The sequence below is a fragment of the Triturus cristatus genome, chromosome 7 (assembly GCF_964204655.1).
Source record: "Triturus cristatus chromosome 7, aTriCri1.1, whole genome shotgun sequence".
Classification (NCBI taxonomy): Eukaryota; Metazoa; Chordata; class Amphibia; order Caudata; family Salamandridae; genus Triturus; species Triturus cristatus.
This window is the reverse complement of record NC_140590.1, coordinates 553,760,634-553,782,594: the sequence shown is the minus strand read 5'-3', so window position 1 is coordinate 553,782,594 and position 21,961 is coordinate 553,760,634. Positions and strand designations below refer to the sequence as shown.

At 45.9% G+C, this 21,961-nt stretch overlaps 1 protein-coding gene across 8 annotated transcripts in view; it reads left to right on the top strand.

Annotated features, from left to right (window-relative positions):
* The window catches only part of TMEM94 (transmembrane protein 94), an 805,258-nt gene that overhangs the window by 278,640 nt on the left and 504,657 nt on the right, over positions 1-21,961 (top strand). For all 8 annotated transcript variants that reach the window (XM_085617011.1, XM_085617013.1, XM_085617005.1 and 5 more), the window contains exon 9: positions 18,607-18,693. In XM_085617011.1, the coding sequence (XP_085473137.1) occupies positions 18,607-18,693 (87 nt within the window). The remainder of the gene's footprint in view (positions 1-18,606; positions 18,694-21,961) is intronic.

Genomic DNA, 21,961 nt, shown 5'->3' with positions numbered 1-21,961 from the left:
CACAAATCCCTCACCAGCTATCTAGAAGTCAACAGAGTCCCTCGTGGGCTCCGGATTTTTTTGGCTCCCAGTTATGAAAAACCTAATCCTGCGATGCTTAAGGAGTGGGCTGAATGCAACTTAACGGCGTCTAGTGAGCTAATGAAAGTGCTAATTAAATATGCCCACATTGACAGACTGGAACTGGTGACTGAAATAGAAAAATTAAATGCACAAATTGCGGCACTCGAAACTGGAGAAGTGAAAAATAAATGGCGAGATGAAATGATGGTTAGACTCAAGAAAGAAGAAGGTATTATCATTCAAAGAAAAAGTTTCAAATTCCAACGAGACAAACAAGATTACGAATGTGACCAAATATTTACGTTTGCACGCAAGTACGATGCCATCAAAGCTTCGTCGAGAAATAACAAGCCCGCTGGTCCAACAACCACAGCAGGACCAAGCCACGTACAAGTGGAAGTGTCGTCAATCTCCGATCTCAGCTCAGCCATTGATAGCGAATCGGATATTGAATCAAGCAAAGGAGCAACGGGAGAAACATCTATCCCCAAGGAAAAACACACGTTAGTCGATGAATTTAATTTTTTAAGAGACGAGCGGCGCCAAACATTGCGCCCAAGAAACCAACAAGCGACAGGAACAAAGAAAGAAATTTCAAAAGAAATGAAAGAAGGATTCGACGACGTACAAAACAAAGGGCGATACAATCGAACACAGAGACGCAATTGGAGACGGTAAACAAAGAACCACATATCAAGGCATCTAATACCATCATCAACCTAGCCAATATCAATTTAGACGAAGCGGAACTACAACTTCTCACATTAGGATTATCATTTTGTCCCGTAACTAATTTTAATTATGCACAAACCAGAGCAGACGTTTATCAATTCATACGGAAGCTCAAATTACGCAAGTTTCATTCTCAGAGATCTAACAAAGAATTTGAGCACCCTATCAAAACAATTCCACCAGGTGGAACCAACAAGCTGGCGATCTCTGATGCTAACATGCTAGGAACACTGCAAGAATTAGAACAAAATGTATCTCCAAGTGCTGTTTCCATTTCCTCTCAGACCATCTTTTAGCAACAGCTACTCAAGACAAACCAGAAACCAGATACCAACTTTAAACCCAAGTCCAAGTTCGTGCCAATTCTACGTAGAGACAACATTGATATCTTCAGCGAGACAGTGGTGGCTGAAATTAAGAAACTTAACTATAAAACAGCGGGCACAAGAAAGAAATATTCCTATCAAGAACAAAAATATCATCAATTGATGAAAAAACTCAAAGAGCAAGACAAGGTGGTTATTCGTAACTCAGATAAAGGGGGAAATGTGGTGCTCTGGCCCCTGCACCAATATTCTCAAGAAGCTTTGTCGCAACTCAATGATAGGTCATGCTATAAGTTAAGTAACAGGCAAGCAACAGCTTTGGCGCAAAATGAACTATTTTCTAAACTATTGGCTTGGAAGAGCATCGGCCTCCTTAATCGAGATGAATACAAATTTTTAAAGAAAGATCATCCTATAATGCCAGTTATATATTTCATACCCAAAATCCACAAGGACATTCAACATCCTCCAGGGCGGCCAATAATTTCTGCCAAACAAAGCCTACTGGAAAACGTCTCAATTTACATAGATTTCTTCTTACAAGACTTGGTTAAAGGACTACCATCATACGTCCAAGATACATCTGATTTCCTAAAACAAATTCACAATTATGAGTGGAAAGAGGACTATGTACTAATAACCTTGGACGTTTCCAACCTGTATACCTCAATCAATCACAAAGACTGGTTGAGAGCAATAGAGTACTTTCTATCAAGTAGACTGATCCAATTTCACCAGCACAATAAAATGCTTATCAGTCTCATACAGTTCTGTTTAAACAATAATTATTTTTTGTTTAATCACCAAGTCTACCAACAACTGAGAAGAGTAGCCATGGGGGCGAGCTTTTCTCCAAGCTACGCTTGCCTCCATATGGGCTTCTGGGAAGAGACTATATTAAAAACTATGCATGCGAGATCCATGTCTGATCATGTGATGAAATGGATGAGATATATTGATGATCTTTTTATAATTTGGCGGGGCAGTGAAAGGGAGGCTCTGAATTTTATAGAGGCCATCAATGACAATGATTTAAATTTGCATTTTACCAGTACCATTGATAAAACAAGGGTGTGCTTTCTAGATGTGCAGGTATATGTTACTAACAACCAGTTACACACAAAACTTTACCGTAAACCTACAGCAGGAAATACAACTCTGCACTCCTCCAGTTTTCATCCCAAACATACCATTCACAGTATTCCTTACGGGGAGATGTTACGGATTCGTCGAATCTGTAGCAACAATGAGGATTTAATAATCTCCCAACAGGAAAGTAAAAACAGATTTCTGGAAAGAGGCTATAACAGTAAAAGCATTGATGAGGCCATACAAAAGACCAGATCTATGAACCGTGAGGAATTACTTTTCAAGCCATCCAAAAACAGAAAGAAAGTTAAATCTAACCCACAAATTGAAAACATCAACAAGACAGAGGAAATAAGGTTAATTTTAACATACAATAGACAGAAAAACACCCTTGTTAAAATCATAAAGGACAATTGGCACCTTTTACATCTGGACTCACAACTCAGTGAAATTATTCCTTCTAATCCGACCATCACTTTTAGAAGGGCTCCTTCCATTAGTGATTTTCTTGTAAACAGTAGTCCAGAAATAAAATTAGGTACTAACTGGCTATCCAAATGCAAAGGCTTCTTAAAGTGCTCTACCTGTAAAGCTTGTAAGCACGCAATCAACAAATCCTCTTACAAAACACCATTTGAGGCCAAAGCACACACGATCATGAAAAACATGAATTGCAAAACCGAATTTGCTATTTATGTGTTGGAGTGCTCTTGTGGGCTGCAATACGTGGGATCCACCAAGTTGCAGGTCCACAAGAGAATTCTCCAACACCTGCGTGCAATCTCGAATGTTGACACATCCTACCCGGTAGCTCGACATTTCAGGGATTGCCACAAAAGCAATACTAAATTTCTCACTTATTTTGCAATAGATTGTATTCCGCCCCTTAGAAGAGGCGGCGATCGTGAGGCATTATTGAGAAAATTGGAGACACAGTATATATTAGAATTGGACAGTAAAAACCCGAATGGGTTAAATGCCACAGAAGATTTATACACGTGGCTCTAGGATGTCTATTTACACATTAATTCAGCATTGTAACAATAATCAAAGTAGTAAGAGCAAAAATAGACTTCCCTTGCCCAATGTTTCTCCAATATCAATCCTAATTACAAATTTCATGAGATTATCTTTAGGAATGTACAGTGATTATTATTATCTTTGCTATGATGCTTGTCCCCCTTCTCCTTTCCCTCTCTCTCCTTTCTCTTTCCCTCCCCTCTGGTTTTCTTATTCCCTTGATTTACTCTCCATCTGCATAAACAAAAAATTATAGATGGTTGAAACAAGGTATTTATTGAATTGTTTTTCAAATTTGCACGAATGCTAAATTGCACAGGTTTGCACAAATTTGCACACACTTGCCATATTTGCACAGTTGGATTTAACCATGCTGCTAGAGATCTCTTCAAGACGTTTCTATAAAATGGTTTTTAACATGATTTTATACATTTACTTGATTTTTAATGTGCAAGTTATTTATTTATGTATTTATACAAAGACAATTGCACTTTACAATACGCGAGCCACCAGCTCGATCTGTACAAAATCAGTAGTTTTGTAGCTAATTATCATGTTATGTATTTTACAATTATAACAAACCATTCTATGAATATAAGATGAATCTGCGCACACACAAACAACAAAAAGCGCCTGAATCATGGTTGTCTGTTTACTATGTCTATGGCAATTAACAATGCACTGTCACTTTAAAAATGGGAGAAATGTAAGAGGCACGTCATGTGATCAAGGGCTGCTGAGCCCGAAACGCGTCATGGCGGCATAGCACACGAACAATAATAAAACAAATTGGGAACAGTGAAGTGGAGTCCGTCCCTTTCTTGATCGATGGTGAAGACGATCGCTTGTAGGAATGGTTTGCTGCGATATATGCGTGTGGATGTGTGTGTGTATATATATATGTGTATTAATGTGTGTGTGTATGCATTTATATGTATGTGTGTATGTCTATATATATATATATATATATTATGCAAAAAAGAAGCAGAGGACTCTGGGTAGTTCTCAAGTTTAGGTGGAAAGCAGCTCCTGTATAGAGCACTCTCAACACCAGCAACACTCTAGAACTGTTGACCTCAAATGTCCGCTTTTCTTTCAAAGCCTTTAAGGAAAGGATTAGCACAGCGCCATCCACGCTGAGATAGAAAGGGACACATTATTTTGCAATTTCTACAGCAAAGTCTTTAAGCATAGGACAAGCACGGTTCTGTCCATGCCGAGCTGTAAAATGACAAAAGCCATTTACCACTCCAGGCACAGTATTACAGCTTTGATTTGGTAAAATTACAGCCAATCCAACCTGAAATGAATAAAAGCAACTATATATATATATATATATATGTATGTATGTATGTATGTATGTATGTATGTATGTATGTATGTATGTATATGTATGTATGTGTGTGTGTGTATGCTTCCACTGACAAATGACAATGGCTCACCCCTGCTCCCCCGGTTGGATCCGAAAGACCACAGGTATGTCGCAGACTGACTAGGAATGGTGACTATCTTAGGCTTTCTTCGAATCCCACACCATTAACTAACTGCAACCTTTTGGAGGCCATATCACTGCTTTTAATATTACCATTAGATTGAACGTTACGGCCCTCTACTGTTCCCGCCTTGTCCTATAAGACACATCCTCAGTGAGTATTACACACTAAAAACCTGTACACTCCCACCTCTCATCTACTCCGCGTGACTTAATCTCTCTCTATCATGCCCTCCCTCACTCAGTGCAGAATGGACTCCAGACAAGAGAAGTCAGGTACGAATAGCTACATAATTAATTATCCAACTAACCCCTCCAACTCGATTACATTTTTGAAACCTAGACTACTCAAGGCTAACCCAGAAACCCTTATCTCTGACCCCTATTTCTGTCTAAAAAAAGGTGCTATTACTAGCGACCTGAATTTTATACCAAAAGAAGAGCACAGTGGAGAATGGCGTTCCACTCTTTACTCAGAATCGCCTCGGCTATAAAGTTTCCCTGCGGTCTTATACTCTTGGCTGTGACGTCACCCACATTTAGAGCAAATGCTACTATATCCATCTACAACAATGGGACTAAAACGAATTCAGGCCACCGATCGCAACTTGGGCATCTTTGATGACAGATGTGCCTTCATTAAAAAATCGCTGGACCAAAGCGACACCTATATTCACTCTAGGAACGTCCTTCCCCTAACTTCGACTCAGGAACACCTTGACCCCTCTCTAGTGTGCCACAACCACCTGATGATTGCCCCACATACCTCGATCAACATTCACAGGGCCCTAGCTCCGCCAAACCTAGGTGCCTCAGACTCACTCACCGTGCCCCGACCTAACCAACCACATGCCTGTTATGCTGGAGCAACTTTTATTCCCAGCTCCGCTCACCTCTCCTACACCGCCCCACTCCCTCTCCCACTAGCTCTAGCCTACATAATTCCCTCTCTCCACAGCAGGCTCGCCCACTCCATCAGGAAATCAGTTCCCCCTAACCTCCCTTCCAGCGCCCTCTCACCCTGCTCTCCCGTACATCGTAGATGGGACTCTTCCACAGGGGTTGTTCCCCCTCCCCCTCGCCTTGAACTCGCCTACACTCTCCCTAGTGAACAGCCCCCTCCTCCCCTCAACAAGAGCCATAATCCGCATTCGGATCCTGCTGCTAAGCTCAAGGAAATAAACCAGGAAATTCTAAATCTCGAAACTGTCTTTCAAAATCTCATCTCATTACCACCATCAAGGAGCTGGCCCTTGATCTCTCTTCCAACAAGACCTCGCAGGAGATCCTGCATATGATCCAACACTACCATAATCTTCCACCCCCTTCCACTATGGTACCGAGTGACCCCGGGCTGAAACCCCCAGACCAGAACTGGAATACCACTCCCTACCCTAACGCCCCATCTAGACACGCCAGATCCAAAAATCAGTTATCAGAACCAGATATTCTCTCCCTCCTCCGAGCTTACAATGCCCTCATACGTCCACCTCAGTTGCTTCTAGAGCTTCACTAACTGCCCCTTCAAATGCCCCTGGCTTGACCTATCCCAGGCAAGGCAACACAGAGGCTATCCAAAGCATCACATCTAACCCTCATAGATAGCCCAGACTCAACGCCAATGCCTTGAACATTAATAACCTCTTACAGATCCCCACTACGCAGCCCTCACCCACGGACCACAAATCACACCTGAAATGCATGTTACTTAACTGTAGATCAGCGGTGAAACATGACACAGACCTTGCAGATCTCATCCTTGTTCAAGAACTTGACCTCCTTATCCTCACTGAAACTTGGCTCACCGACTCCTCAGGCCCCATTCTTGACATCCTAGGCCATCCCAGCCTCAACATTATCAGACTTGATCGAGTTAAGAAAACGGGAGGTGGCTTAGCCTGTATCTACCACAATTCTCTCTCAGCAAAACAGTCCCCTTCACGTAATCTCTCATCCTGTGAATATCTATGCATAGACATCACCAGCACACATAGACCATTATGTAACCTGCACATCTTCTACCACCCCCCAGGAGATAGACATCACTAGCACACATAGACCCTTATGTAGCCTACACATCTTCTACCACCCCCAGGAGATAGCCCCCCTCTAATTGAACAAACTATGGAACCCATCTCCTCCAACCTGAGCCGACACTGCCCCCAGATCTTCCTTGGTGACCTCAATCTCCATTGGAATCACCCGCATGATCAGGCGGGTAACACTCTCAAAAACTTCCTAACTGACCACTCCCTGACTCAATTCAGTCCCATGCACATTTAGGCCCGATCTAATAATCTCCAATCCAAACTCCATTCATCTTGAATCTATTCTCCCCTGTGACTGGTCGGACCATCACTAGATCAGCTTCTGTATCCTTGAAAGTTGGAACTCCAAAAGATCACAACCACTAAAACAAAAACAGTGGAAAAGATCGCTCCATAATACAAACATTAATGAGCTCATATCTCGCTGCAATATCTCCCTACCGCCTCCTGCAATCATAGCCGACGTTCAGGACCTCACTGAGCACTATAACAACGCCATGTTGTCTGCCCTGAATGCAACTGCCCCCATTCAATTAAAATGAATACCCATCAAAGACTCCAGACCATCCCTAAATGCTTACATACGCAGCCTGAGATTAGATAAACGCGCCTGGAGATCCACTCCATCCACTGGTCTTCTAAAAACTCTAAGACTAAAAAGAAGTAGATACAACAAACTCATTAGAATGGCGAAAGCAACCTTTTTCAAATCCCAACTTGATAAAGCCAAAAATCGCCCTAAACGGCTAGTTGAGCTGATTAAGTTACAATCCCATAACACTTCTATCTAATCTCCGCACCTCTCCTGCCCTCAGCCAAACTGCTATGCTGATGCTGACTTCCTCGAAAAGGTGAGTAAGATTGAATCAGATCTAAAGTCTGCTGTAATCGAACTCTCACCCTCTGCTGACTCCTCATTACCCACACCCCTGCCTCCCTGTCTCCACCCCCCCAAAAACAATGCCTATTGGAGTCAATTCACACCCCTCAATGACACTGCCATCCTCAACATCCTCTCGACCCTGAAACCTTCAAATCATTTCAATGAACCCCTTCCCCCCTAACTTCTTTAAAGAAATGATAGGATCACTAGTCCCGCTCTGGTCCATGATCATCAACGCCTCTCTTCCTCAAGGTGAGATCCCGGATTGCCTAAAGGCTCGCCTAGTGCTCCCTATTCTCAAAAAACCCGCAGCGGACCCTGAAGACCTGAACAACTACCGACCAATCACAAACATCCCTACCCTTGCAAAACACCTTGAGAAATGTGTACATGAACAACTGAGCAAACACATTGAGCAATTCCAACTTCTCGACCAATTCGCATCGGGCTTCCGCACTGGCCACAGCACTGAAACGGCCATCACTCATATAGTGGATGATGCTCTCACTTTGCTTGACCAGAATGAAGCTTGCCATAGAGTATGTAAAGTGCCCTGATACCCGCTTGGGTCATGTTCGTGCTATACAAAACTTTAAATAAATGAATGTGTATATAGTTTTCTCAGAAAACTGCATTGCCCCAATGAAACACACAAACCATGATGGACACCATCTTGAATCTGTAAGCTGACATGAAGATTCAAAAACATAAAATCTATAAAGTAAAAAAAAAATAAACAAATTATGGCTCAGGGATGAAAAGGGCATTGAAGACAGTCAGACAGAGCACAGAGCATAACGGAAAGCCATGCCCTGCACCACAGGTCGGCTCCTGTGCATAACTTTCCACGGGGCATGGGGGCATAGGTGCAGGACTTGGCCAGAGGCCAGTCCCTGCATTCAGAGCCTCCATACGCAGTGTTACGGGGGCACAGTGGCTGGTTGCAGTTCATCGCTGAAGACTTTGTCATGCACTACTGTGTCACATCAGCTCAAGAACTAGGCACAGGGGATGGGCTTCTGATTCTCAAATTCCAAGTGTCCTTTAATATTGCTTTATTGTCTATTGGGCTAAGGAAAGTTTGTGAAAACACACTTACTCCAGGCATGATACCAGTACAATGTGTGTAAATTGGGTTTGTAAAATTGATTTGGAAGGTTAGTGAATAGCCAAAAGGTAATAACTTTGTTGGTGCCTACCACCTTCCCAATGGACATGCCATTGCTTCTCCTATAGGGAGAACCCTCTAAGGCTCTTGTCCTAATCGATCCACTTCAGAAACTCCATCATGCGTGAATATTGTTAACTGTCGGAAATGTCTATGTACTGTGCTCCTAACTCTAAATGGTATTTGTGATATTTTCTTTGTGACTCTTGTGTTTCTGTTATCAGATTAACAATACATAAATTCAATAAAGACAATTTAAAAAAAAAAAAAGATAATTTGTGACCGAATTGCACTTATATCAAGCATAAACCGAGGTGGGAGTATCAGCAATGTATTTTACTTAGTGCCTAACAGTCATATCCCCAGATGTTAATCCGTAGTTACAGCAGTGACACTGTTCACCCTAACCTTACCAGTTATGCAAAAGGCGCACCTTGAAAACTGATGATGGGATACCACTCCTCTGAAAGGGCTTTCCATCTTTAAAGCAAATAGTCCATGTCTCTGCTTCTCCTAGACTGCTGGCCCCATTACGCATGAGACCATTTTTTTTTCACCATTTTGATTCCATCTCTTCGTAGCCAAACATGTTAGTTTCTTGGGTGTGCCCCTAAGGGACTGTGAGCTGTATTAAGAATGTTTGCAGCCTTTGAGATTCATATGGTCTAAAAGATGTGTAGAAACTTTCAGAATGCTTAGTTCCATGAAATGCAGTCTTCTGTTCACTTTGTTGTGCATTTCAGTATGTAATAGATGTGTTTATATTCTCTCGCATCTTTTGTTATAGGTTTTATTTGGTTCGAGGCATGTGGGCTGCTGAATTCATATCTGTGCATAGATCGCCGCCTAGTGTTGGGTCCGGATGTTTGCACGTTGTTGTCCTGGAAGAGTCTTCGAAGTATCCTGGGATAGGTGACTCCTCCCCTGGACTACAGTGCGCATGGGCATCCTCTCCATCCTCAGATTGTTTTTTTCCGCCATTGGGTTCGGATGTGTTATCTTGACTCAAGTTAGGTAAATCTTTTTTCAGGCCAAAAGGCCTTTAGTTCGCGTCGGTACTGTTCTCGATCGGTATCGATAGCATCTTTGTTAGTTTACTAACTTCCAGAACAAACTTTCGCATCTTACTCGACCGTCGATTCGACATCAACGATGGAATCGAGGACACCATTCAAGAGGTGTCCGGTATTGTAACGCCCTGAACGTCTCAGGATCGTTTAACAGACACGATAATGAGAACGCAACCACTTGTGAAGGTTTAGTTATTTTAATGAAGGCAAAAATAATACAAGGAATAAACAAAGGTTATAGTCACTGGAATCCTCCAGGCTAAGTACGTTACCAGCCCACAGCACGGATGGTCCTAACCGTCCTCTGCATATACGCCGATCCCGGCGTATGCCAACAGAGGGCAGAAATGAAATGGCCGACAATGCCAATCGGTAGGCTGTGAGGGGCACGAAGAGTGTTGGGGAGAATCGAGGAGTCAGGGAAACACCCAGCCGGGGTCTCTACCTGAAGGGAGCAGCCGCTCAACCTCTTCCTCAGACTGCACCGGGACGCGGAGTCACCTCCTGGTGATGCGTCACCGATACCCCAATCACAAGCAAAGAAGACTGAACCGAGAGCAGCCGCTCGATCGATCCTGTGGACTTCCGAGTCTGTAACGCGGCAAACACCTCCTGGTGTGCGTTACAGCTGGCAGTCCCTGTATCTCTGGTCGGGCTGGGAGTTACGACTCCAACCAGCAAAAGCGCCACTGCGCTTTGACTCAGCCGAGTCAAAAAGCGAAGCTCAATGGTTATCCGGTAGAGCTTCCGGGTCCTTCACAGGTGACGATGGGGCAAGACACGGCCCAGGGAGTAACGACTCGACCTACCTCCGTTCTTGCCTTACTGGAGCACCACTCCGGAACACTGCTCTTCACTAAGCAGGTACGTCGGTTGTAAACACAATATCCGACAGCGTTGTACCTCCCGGTTCCTCCCTTTATAGGGCGTTGTTTTCCTTGAGTTATGTAACAGCTCTCCTGTTTACATAAGGGCGTGTTTTCCTTGAGTTATGTAACAGCTCTCCTGTTTACATAAGGGCGTGTTTTCCTTGAGTTATGTAACAGCTCTCCTGTTTACATAAGGGCGTGTTTTCCTTGAGTTATGTAACCGCTCTCCTGTTTACATAAGGGCGTGTTTTCCTCCCCTCGCATGACAGGAATTCTTGACAGTTGTCTCAACTCAAGCATTTCACGGTCCGCCGTGTACGAGTCAGCCCTTCTGTCGAAGACCTTCAGGAATTCCTTGCGAAAAGCACCCCAATCACATAAGATGGGGTCGTCCCTGCTCACCAGAGGTACGGCCCATTGTGCCGCGTTTCCAGCCAAATAGGATATAAGGAAAGCCACACGAGCCTGACTCGTGGGGAACGCCCTTGGTTTGCACGATAGATGTAGCGCCACTTGTGTGAGGAATACCTGCACTGTGTTAGGATCCCCACTGTACCTCTCTGGTGTTGCCAAGGGGACGGCTACCGGCATTTCCACTACTACCGCAGGGGTCTGGTTCGTGAGGGAGGTGCTGGGCGTGAGCGGGTCCAATTGGATAGCATCCAGTCTGGCTTTTACATCGGCTGTTTCTTGCCTGGAGGCAGCCAATTCAATTTGCACGGTCGCTAAAGCAGCCAGCACATCATCAAGTGTTGCCATGTCTGTTATCGACCGGGAGACAGTTAGTGTTATTAAGGTCGGATATTTTGTAACGCCCTGAACGTCTCAGGATCGTTTAACAGACACGATAATGAGAACGCAACCACTTGTGAAGGTTTAGTTATTTTAATGAAGGCAAAAATAATACAAGGAATAAACAAAGGTTATAGTCACTGGAATCCTCCAGGCTAAGTACGTTACCAGCCCACAGCACGGATGGTCCTAACCGTCCTCTGCATATACGCCGATCCCGGCGTATGCCAACAGAGGGCAGAAATGAAATGGCCGACAATGCCAATCGGTAGGCTGTGAGGGGCACTAAGAGTGTTGGGGAGAATCGAGGAGTCAGGGAAACACCCAGCCGGGGTCTCTACCTGAAGGGAGCAGCCGCTCAACCTCTTCCTCAGACTGCACCGGGACGCGGAGTCACCTCCTGGTGATGCGTCACCGATACCCCAATCACAAGCAAAGAAGACTGAACCGAGAGCAGCCGCTCGATCGATCCTGTGGACTTCCGAGTCTGTAACGCGGCAAACACCTCCTGGTGTGCGTTACAGCTGGCAGTCCCTGTATCTCTGGTCGGGCTGGGAGTTACGACTCCAACCAGCAAAAGCGCCACTGCGCTTTGACTCAGCCGAGTCAAAAAGCGAAGCTCAATGGTTATCCGGTAGAGCTTCCGGGTCCTTCACAGGTGACGATGGGGCAAGACACGGCCCAGGGAGTAACGACTCGACCTACCTCCGTTCTTGCCTTACTGGAGCACCACTCCGGAACACTGCTCTTCACTAAGCAGGTACGTCGGTTGTAAACACAATATCCGACAGCGTTGTACCTCCCGGTTCCTCCCTTTATAGGGCGTTGTTTTCCTTGAGTTATGTAACAGCTCTCCTGTTTACATAAGGGCGTGTTTTCCTTGAGTTATGTAACAGCTCTCCTGTTTACATAAGGGCGTGTTTTCCTTGAGTTATGTAACAGCTCTCCTGTTTACATAAGGGCGTGTTTTCCTTGAGTTATGTAACAGCTCTCCTGTTTACGTAAGGGCGTGTTTTCCTCCCCTCGCATGACAGGAATTCTTGACAGGTATGCAATGCGAAATACCCCCACGTCGACGTCCATCCGGTGTGCAACAAATGCCTTTCACCGGATCACGACGAATCTACATGCATGGCCTGTGCCAGATTTCGATCCAAGAAGACTCTACGGAATCGACGAGCGGCGAGACTCGAGGCGCAGCAAGCGGCACCGGCCCCGGCCGACATCTTCAACGCCGAGACCGAAGATGTCGAAGAAGTGGAGAACCTACCCTCCAGTCCCGTTTCCGAACATGACTCCGGATCGGAAGACGTTGACGAAACACTCTTTCGCAGAGATGAAGACGACACCGAGGTAGGAGACTACAATGAGGCCTTAGGGGCCGAAGAGAGTAGCTCCGGTGACGAGCAAGGCCTACCCGTTCAGACTGAAGAAAGCACAGTGCAACAGTCTATGGCTCCGGTCGAGGGATCGCCTTCGGGCCTTACCCAAGACCTATCCCGCAGTTCTTCGGCCCCGCCCTCGGGCCCGGCCTCGGACATTCAGCGACAGCCATTAATGCCCAAAACGGCTGGTTTCCCTTCTTTAAAACCGAAACCGAAAGCTGTATTGGTTCAATTGAAACCGAAACCGAAAGTGGCGCTGGTCGGATCGAGGCCCTCCACACCTTCGACGCCAGCAAAACACATCGGCACCGAGCGCACCAAACGAGACTTCGGTGCCGAACTCGAAGCGGCCGACGTCGGAGTCGACATAAGGAAGAAGGCCTTCGGTACCACCAAACCTGCTCGGCTCCCGGCACCGACGCAATCGACTCCGACCCCAAAGGTCAAACAGCCTGCTGCGTCTCACACCGCTTCCACGGCGACACCAAAGCCACACTCATCGAAGAAGTCGACGGCCACTCCCGCCCCTCGACTCGATGACCCACCGGCGCCAAAAAAATCCACGACCGCCTCAACAGAACCGGTCGGTGCAAAAGACTCGAGGGCGCTCCAGACGCGACCCATTGCTGCACAAAGCACCAAAAAGAAAATGGTCCCCCAGGACACGTCGGGCTCCGAACCAATTAAAGCTCCAGCAGCCTCTTCGACACCAGCCAACATTACTTTTGGCCTGCCACCATCCACGGCCCCGAAAATGTTCCAAATCAGGACACGGTTGACCCATACCACGATCACGCCTGCCGAACGCTCTGCGGAGACGTCTCCATCGCATATAATCGACGCCGACACCGGCAGGATGATTATCCACAAATGGAAAATAACTTCGGAGCCGGCTTTGGACTCCTTCAGGATTCCACTTAAAAGAAAGCTGCCTGTGGCTTCAGAACCAGTTCTTTACGAACCTTTCCACTCACCCTACCAGGATCCACAATCCTTCTCTCCCACACACTCCGAAACGGATGCGTTGGTGGACTACATGGGTGACCAAGTCCCCTACCCCGGAGACTTGGACCCTGACGGCCAACAGGACCCTGATCAAACTTGGGATGACCCTGTGGACCCAGGTGCACCTATGGATGCACAAGACCCGCAACTCTATGGAGCAAAAACATCTCCCACAGAGGACACGGCAGCGTTCAACGGTCTAATTGAACGTGCTGCCGCCAATCATGGGGTGCAACTTCACTCGGACACCGTCGAGGACGACTTTCTTATGGATACTTTTGCATCCTCAGAAAGGAATATAAAAACTCTACCCATGTTGAAGGGTGTCCTCAAATCAGCAAAGGACATCTTCAAGGAACCCACCAGGGCAAGAGTGATAAACCCCAGGATCGACAAAAAATACAGATCAGCGCCTGGGGACCCTACTTACATCAGAGGCCAATTACCTCTAGATTCCATTGTCGTTGCGAATGCTCGCAAGAGGGCACACTCACAAACAACAGGTGACGCTCCTCCCCCGGACAAAGAGTCCATGGTGTTAGAGACCTCTGGCAAACTGGTTGCCGCCCAGGCAGCCAACATATGGCGCATTGCCAATACTCAAGCACTCCTCGCTCGCTACGATAGAGCGCACTATGACACATTAGAGCAGCTAATCCAACATCTCCCTGACCAATTCAGAGAAGGTGCAGAGATCCTCATCAGGGAGGGACAGCTCCTCACAAACGCATCCATCAAGTGCGCGCTGGATGCCGCAGACACAGCTGCCAGGGCCATAAACACTAGCGTCATGCTGCGACGACATGCCTGGTTACGAATCTCCGGATTCAAACCTGAGGTGCAAAACAACATACTCAACCAGCCTGTCAACCCCGACTATTTATTCGGCCCGGAGGTTGACACCACCCTAGAGAAAATAAAGAAGGACACGGACACTGCAAAGTCCATGGGGGCTCTCCAGACTCAGTCCTTTCCGAGCGGCTCCTTTCGTCGCCCCGGAAATAGAGGAGCAGGTAGAGGACAGGGGTCACAACAAACATACAACAAGGGCAATACACAAACCACCTACGATAAAAACACCCGGGGTGGATATCGTGGCTCCAGTACAAAGGGCAGAGGACGCGGCTACGGCAACACCAGGTCCTCCCCAAGAACAAGCAGTGACGCCCTCTCCCTTCCTCCCGACCACATAACACCTGTCGGGGGAAGGCTACAAAGGTTCCTGTCCACGTGGAACTCCATCACCACGGACAGGTGGGTCAAAGATATTGTCAAATACGGTTACTGTCTAGAACTAACCTCCACTCCACCCACAATACCTCCAAAAAACCGTCCTATGTCCTCAGAGCACTTAACGCTCTTACAGCAGGAGGTGCAAAGTATGCTTCTAAAGGGCGCAATAGAGGTCGTACCCGTCCACGAGCAAGGTACGGGGGTGTACTCCCTGTACTTTTTAATACCGAAGAAGGACGGGTCACTCAGACCTATATTAGACCTGAGACCCCTAAACAGATACATTCTTTCCGAGCATTTTCACATGCTCACTCTCCAGCAAGTCCTCCCGCTGCTCAAGCAGGGAGACTTTCTAGCCACACTGGACCTCAAGGATGCGTATTTCCACATACCCATTCACCCATCACACAAAAAATACCTCAGGTTCACTGTTCAAGGGCAGCACTACCAATTCAAAGTCCTTCCCTTCGGCGTGACAACGGCACCAAGGGTGTTTACAAAGTGCCTAGCTACTTTGGCGGCACATCTACGGAGGCAGCACATAAACGTTTACCCTTACCTGGACGACTGGCTCGTTCAAGCGAAGTCAGCCCAGCAATGTGCCAGCCACATGTCCCGCACCATTCACCTCCTTCACAGTCTGGGGCTCTCACTAAATTACCCAAAATCCCATCTACAGCCCGCACACGTACAACAGTACCTAGGTGCGACTATAGACACTCTGGCGGCCACAGCTCAGCCAAATTTGGTGAGAATCAACAGCATGCAAATGCTGAATTCAAAGTTCAAACCACAACACTCCCTTCCCGCGCGAGTGTTCATGCAGTTGATAGGCATGATGGCCTCCTGCATCTTCATAGTCCCCCACGCGAGACTACATATGCGCCCGCTTCAGGAGTGCTTAGCACGTCAGTGGAATCAGGCTCGAGGACAGTTGAAGGACCTAGTGTTGGTGAGCGGTCGGGCATACAACTCTCTGCATTGGTGGAATCCACAAAACCTTTGCAAGGGCCGACCGTTCCAAGAGCCTGTCCCACAGATAATACTGACAGCGGACGCGTCTCTCCAGGGATGGGGAGCTCATGTACTCCATTACACAGTGCAGGGACTATGGACACAACAACAAAAGACGATGCACATCAACCTTCTAGAGCTGATGGCAATCTTCCTCGCTATGAAAGCTTTCAAAGTACACTTGTGCAACAAAGTCGTGTTGATCCGGACGGACAACATGACTGCCATGTACTACATACAGAAGCAGGGCACACTCTCCACAGTTGTCTCATCTGGCTCAGAGCATGTGGAAGTGGGCCATTCAAAGGAACATGTTCCTCATGGCAGAACACCTCCCCGGCAAGGACAACCAGATGGCGGATCTGCTCAGCAGACACAGCCACCAGATGCACGAGTGGGAGTTACACCCATCAGTACTCCAACCGTACTTCCAGCAGTGGGGTCATCCAGAGATAGACCTATTCGCGACAAGCGAAAACGCAAAATGCCAAAGCTTTGCCGCCAGGTTCCCACATCCGCAGTCGCAGGGCAATGCGATATGGATGAACTGGTCCGGCAGATTTGCGTACGCTTTTCCCCCAGCACCACTGATACCGCTGGTGGCACGCAAACTGCGTCAACACTCACTGACGCTCGTCCTGGTTGCTCCAACGTGGGCACGCCAGCCGTGGTACACCACCTTTCTCGAACTTTCCGTGGTGCCGCATCAAAGGCTGCGGATCAAACCCGAGCATTTGACGCAGAACCATGGAGAGATTCAGCACCCAGATCCGCAACAGCTGAACCTGGCAATCTGGCTCCTGAAGTCCTAGAGTTTGGCTACCTCAACCTGCCACCTGACTGTATGGACATCATTAAGGAGGCCAGGCGACCCACTACCAGAGCTTGCTATGCAGCCAAATGGAAGAGGTTCGTCATTTATTGCAATAATAATGACATTAACCCGCTAGACGCATCCATCCAAAACATTATTTGTTACCTCTTACACCTATACCGATGCAATCTGGCGTACACCTCTATACGTGTCCATTTGACCGCAATATCAGCCTATCTGCAGACCAGGCAGCACCTCTCTCTATTCAGAGTGCCTGCCATCAAAGCATTCTTGGAAGGACTCAAACGAGTCATTCCACCAAGCCACCCACCGGCTCCGATGTGGAACCTCAACTTGGTCCTCACACGCCTGATGGGTCCACCCTTTGAACCTCTACACTCATGCGAGATTCAATTCCTTACCTGGAAAGTAGCTTTCCTAGTAGCGATCACTTCTTTGAGAAGAGTTAGTGAACTCCAGGCACTAACCGTTCAAGAGCCATTTATACAGGTTCACGCCAACAGGGTCGTACTACGTACCAACCCCAAATTCATGCCAAAGGTGGTATTGCAGTTCCACATGAATCAAACCATTGAACTGCCCGTTTTCTTCCAAAACCCACAAACTGTCGCAGAAAGGGCACTCCATACACTAGATGTCAAAAGGGCCCTCATGTATTATATCGACAGGACCAAACCCTTTAGGAAAACACAACAACTTTTCGTTGCCTGTGCCCCACACCACAAAGGTAACGCTATCTCCAAAGCAGGAATAGCCAGATGGATCGTTAAATGTATTCAAATTTGCTATCAAAAGGCTAAACGTACTTTAACGATTCCCCCACGAGCCCACTCAACACGTAAGTTAGGGGCCTCAATGTCTTTCCTAGGAAACATTCCTTTGCATGACATATGTAGAGCAGCCTCCTGGTCCACTACACATACATTTACCAAACACTATTGTGTAGATGTGCAATCAAAACAGCAGGCAGCTGTAGGACAGGCTGTTCTCAAAACTCTTTTTCAGACCGCTGCAGCTGGCACTGGTAGCCGCCGCTAATAAGAGGGCACTGCTATATATTCTATGCACAGATATGAATTCAGCAGCCCACATGCCTCGAACTGAATATGCTACTTACCAGTATGCATCTGTTCTTGGCATGTAGGGCTGCTGACATTCATATCGCCCTCCCTCCTCCCCGGCGCCTGTAGCAGCTGCAGCTCTCAGAATTACTGTAAGCATGGTCATCACCTTCTATATCTACTCCATCACTGCCACAATGGCGAAAAACAATCTGAGGATGGAGAGGATGCCCATGCGCACTGTAGTCCAGGGGAGGAGTCACCTATCCCAGGATACTTCGAAGACTCTTCCAGGACAACAACGTGCAAACATCCGGACCCAACACTAGGCGGCGATCTATGCACAGATATGAATGTCAGCAGCCCTACATGCCAAGAACAGATGCATACTGGTAAGTAGCATATTCATTTTTATTGCTGAGTCTTCTGATATCTATTCAGATTTTTAGCCATTGCTTTTCTTGACTTTGCTGCATCCCATTTTACTTTTTCATATCTCCATGGTGTCTGTCTTTTCACAGATTGCATTCCTTATCACAAATGTACTGCGGTTTGTCTTCCATGCGCCAGGCAGTCCACCTTTACTCTACGCTTTGCTCCAGCTGCAGGTATGTAAACCTGTTTTTTTTATAGTTTGTCAGAAGAACAGGACACAGATTGGTATTGTCATTTGGCTGGGTTTATTTGTTTGTGAATGATTTGTATCCAATGGAATTCTTCACTTGCAGTTGTGCTTAATTGATCGTTTCTGTGTAAGCTCTTTGGGTTATGCACAAATCCTACTCTCACTAGTGTAATAGGGTACCAAAGTGTGCTTCAAATAGCTTTTATTCAAGAATCTAAAATCTTATTTAGGAATAGACATTTGGGTCCTGAGACTTAAAAATAAATTGTCCCATTCAGGAGAGTGCTGATGGGGTGCTGGAATCATGGGTCAGCTCCAGTAGAATTCATCAACACAGCATCATCTGCATGGCACAAAGATAAAGATGACAATCACTAAAAAAGCTGTACTTACTGTGCTATCAACCACGTGGCCCACTTCTCCAAACATAAACTAAAAAGGGCAGTTAAAATTACAATACAGGAAGACTACTAGAATGCGTTACTAACTACTCGAGTCCATAAACAAAAATATATTTGTAGTGTTAACGTACTAGTAGGTATTCCATTTTCTAATAACACTGAACTATCTGACTATTGTTTTCTTACCAGGCAGTATTTTTGGTCCATAGGCTATCTTCAGGGCTCATTGATTTTACCAAAAGATTGCTGTATCACATTTGGCTCACTCTTTCAGTTACCTTTGGCTCCAAGTATTGCACAGCTCTTTGGAATGAAGCAGTAATTATGGAGTTTCCAATTCAAAATTGTCAAGCAATTAATGTAATCAAAATTTCATACCCAGACAGCAGGAACCACTAAGGGAGGTTCTGGTGGTTTCTGCACAGTTTTGGCAGGGCTGCTTAAAACTGCAACTGGTTTACCTGTTTTGGTTGTAGGGAGCAGTAGATCAGCACCCACTTTGTAGTCCCCCTGGATCCCAGTTTTTAAGGGTTCATATCTTTAAAGGGGCTGGTTGTGGTCTAGCTTTTCTAGTGATGGGACATCCACCGATCTGGTGGCTTGCATTTGACCAAAGGGCCCCACGACACCCAGCTAAGGACTGGACATCATGAAAAGTGAAAACAACACTATCAGCAGATTTGTAACGGAAATACCTCATTGCTCTGGGGCTAAGCAGATGAAGACACCCCGGTCATCACTGTGTATCAGTGATAAGAGTTTTATCAATGGTACCTGCTTACCAGAGATGGAGGTGAGCGTTCTGCAGCTCCACAACCAGAAAATGATATTTGACTTTGGTCTTTAGCCAGGCCAGTTGAGTAGAATGAATGGCATGACTTCTGGTTGGCTTTATTTGTTTAGGCGTCCTCCATACAGATTAGTCAATAAGTGGGACCTTGTACATATTCTACAGGTGGCGAGGGATCCTCTTTTGCAGGCAGCCCAGCTTCTTTCCTTTTACACTGCGCACAGCAGTAAGAGGCTCCTGTTATCCAGTCTTGGCCCTAGTTTTGGGGAGGACAAACTTTAACATATGCTCGGGCTTAATTGATGCGAAGCATCTCCTCTAAGTCCGGATGATATACACGTTACTTGCACAAGGGAGGGCAGTATTTGTCTTTGGGGTTGCATGGTTCAGATATTGACCAATGAAAGTGTTACTTTTTTTTCCAAGTTGAATAGCTTCCTCCTATCTGAAGGATGTGCGTGTTGTTTGTTTGTCCAGGTGGTGTAAGGCTATTTGTACAGACACCATATCAAGTAAGAGAACGAGGAATGTAGCCGTCCAGCATACACTCTACTCATATATGTCAAAAATAAACCTAAGTATGCTGTTCCGAAAGCTAAGTCAAAGTGAAACTATCTCAAACTGTTAGCAGGTACCTTTGGGAGCATGTTTTTTTAGGAGCAATTGCCCTCACTCACCCGAAGGTGGCATGCTTCATCATTGGGCTATGCTCCTTGCCAGGCCGGCACCGCAATGCCCGGCGGGCTCTGCAAGAGGGCACTTAACCGGATATCTTTTTTATCAAAGGTACCTGCTAATAGTTGGAGATTGTTTCTCTTTGACTTAACCTTCTGAACAGTATGCTTAAGTTTATTACTGGTTCTGATAGCCATAGGTCAGACCAGACTGAACTGGTGAAGTGTATTCAAATAAAAGAGCTCTAGAAATAGAGTGGAGGGGTTTCACTGAGCAAACCCCCCACCATTAGCTGGGTAAATCAAGCTTTATAGAGGGGGACCTTGAGCAACAGGGACCATACAGGATTAAAGGTCCACAAGAGAACTGCCTGCATGGAAGTCCCATCAATTTCTGTATCCATTCATATGGCGTCCCTGTGTTCCCCCATAATCTGTGGCGAGCAGTGAAACACACTTACAATGTACATATAGTTCACACATGAGAGTAAACATGGGGCACGTTTATGGCACTTAGCAGACAGTACATATAATCTTCATAAGGGTGTAGGCAAACTAAAACAATACACTTGAGCTAAACATCCGTTTACACCTCCATCTCTCACCTCATGGGATGAGAGGGCAGTAGCCCCCTCACTTGGATTGAGAACTTTGGGAATATCCTTAGCTCAGCTGACAAATAGTAGTCATAAAATGTGGAGTACCTCCAGTGGGATTGTAAATTGTGGAGTTTGTTTGAAGATATTTGGCAGGTCAGCAAAAACTCAACTAGTAGTAGAGCATATATTTAAAACGTGTAGGATGTCTGTCTAAAGAGTGCCACTCAAACAAAGTGAATTATGTGCCTTCATCCATGCCTTTAGGGCTTTGAACACATCAAAGACAGTGAAGAGATACATGAGATAAGACAACTCTTCATTTGGGTTTGAACTGAAGCTAAAAATCTTATGTCAAAAAGTTCTCAAGTGACTAGTGAAACGCTAGATGTTAAATCTGTCACCTAAGTAGATTATATTTCTAAACATTTCCAGAGTTGAAAGGATGTTTTTTCAACTAAGGAAGTGTTATGATAAAACTCAAGTCTTTATAATTCTTAAGAAACCTATTGAAAAGAACAGAGACAAAAATTATTTTCTAGAGACATTTGATCACCATTGCCCAATATGACTTGAAAAACCACGAGATACACAGGAAGGGTAATTAAAAATGAACTACAACATAACCAGCATCCTGAAGAATTAAAGGGGTAGCTAGAGGAGGGAAGTGTATGAATGTGTAATAAAGGACAAAGGAGCTCAGTGCATAACCATGATTAATAAGTGAACCCACACGTCCCTCCCCACCTTGTGACATTTCAATTTACCATGCTGTTTAAAGAGTGCAGGA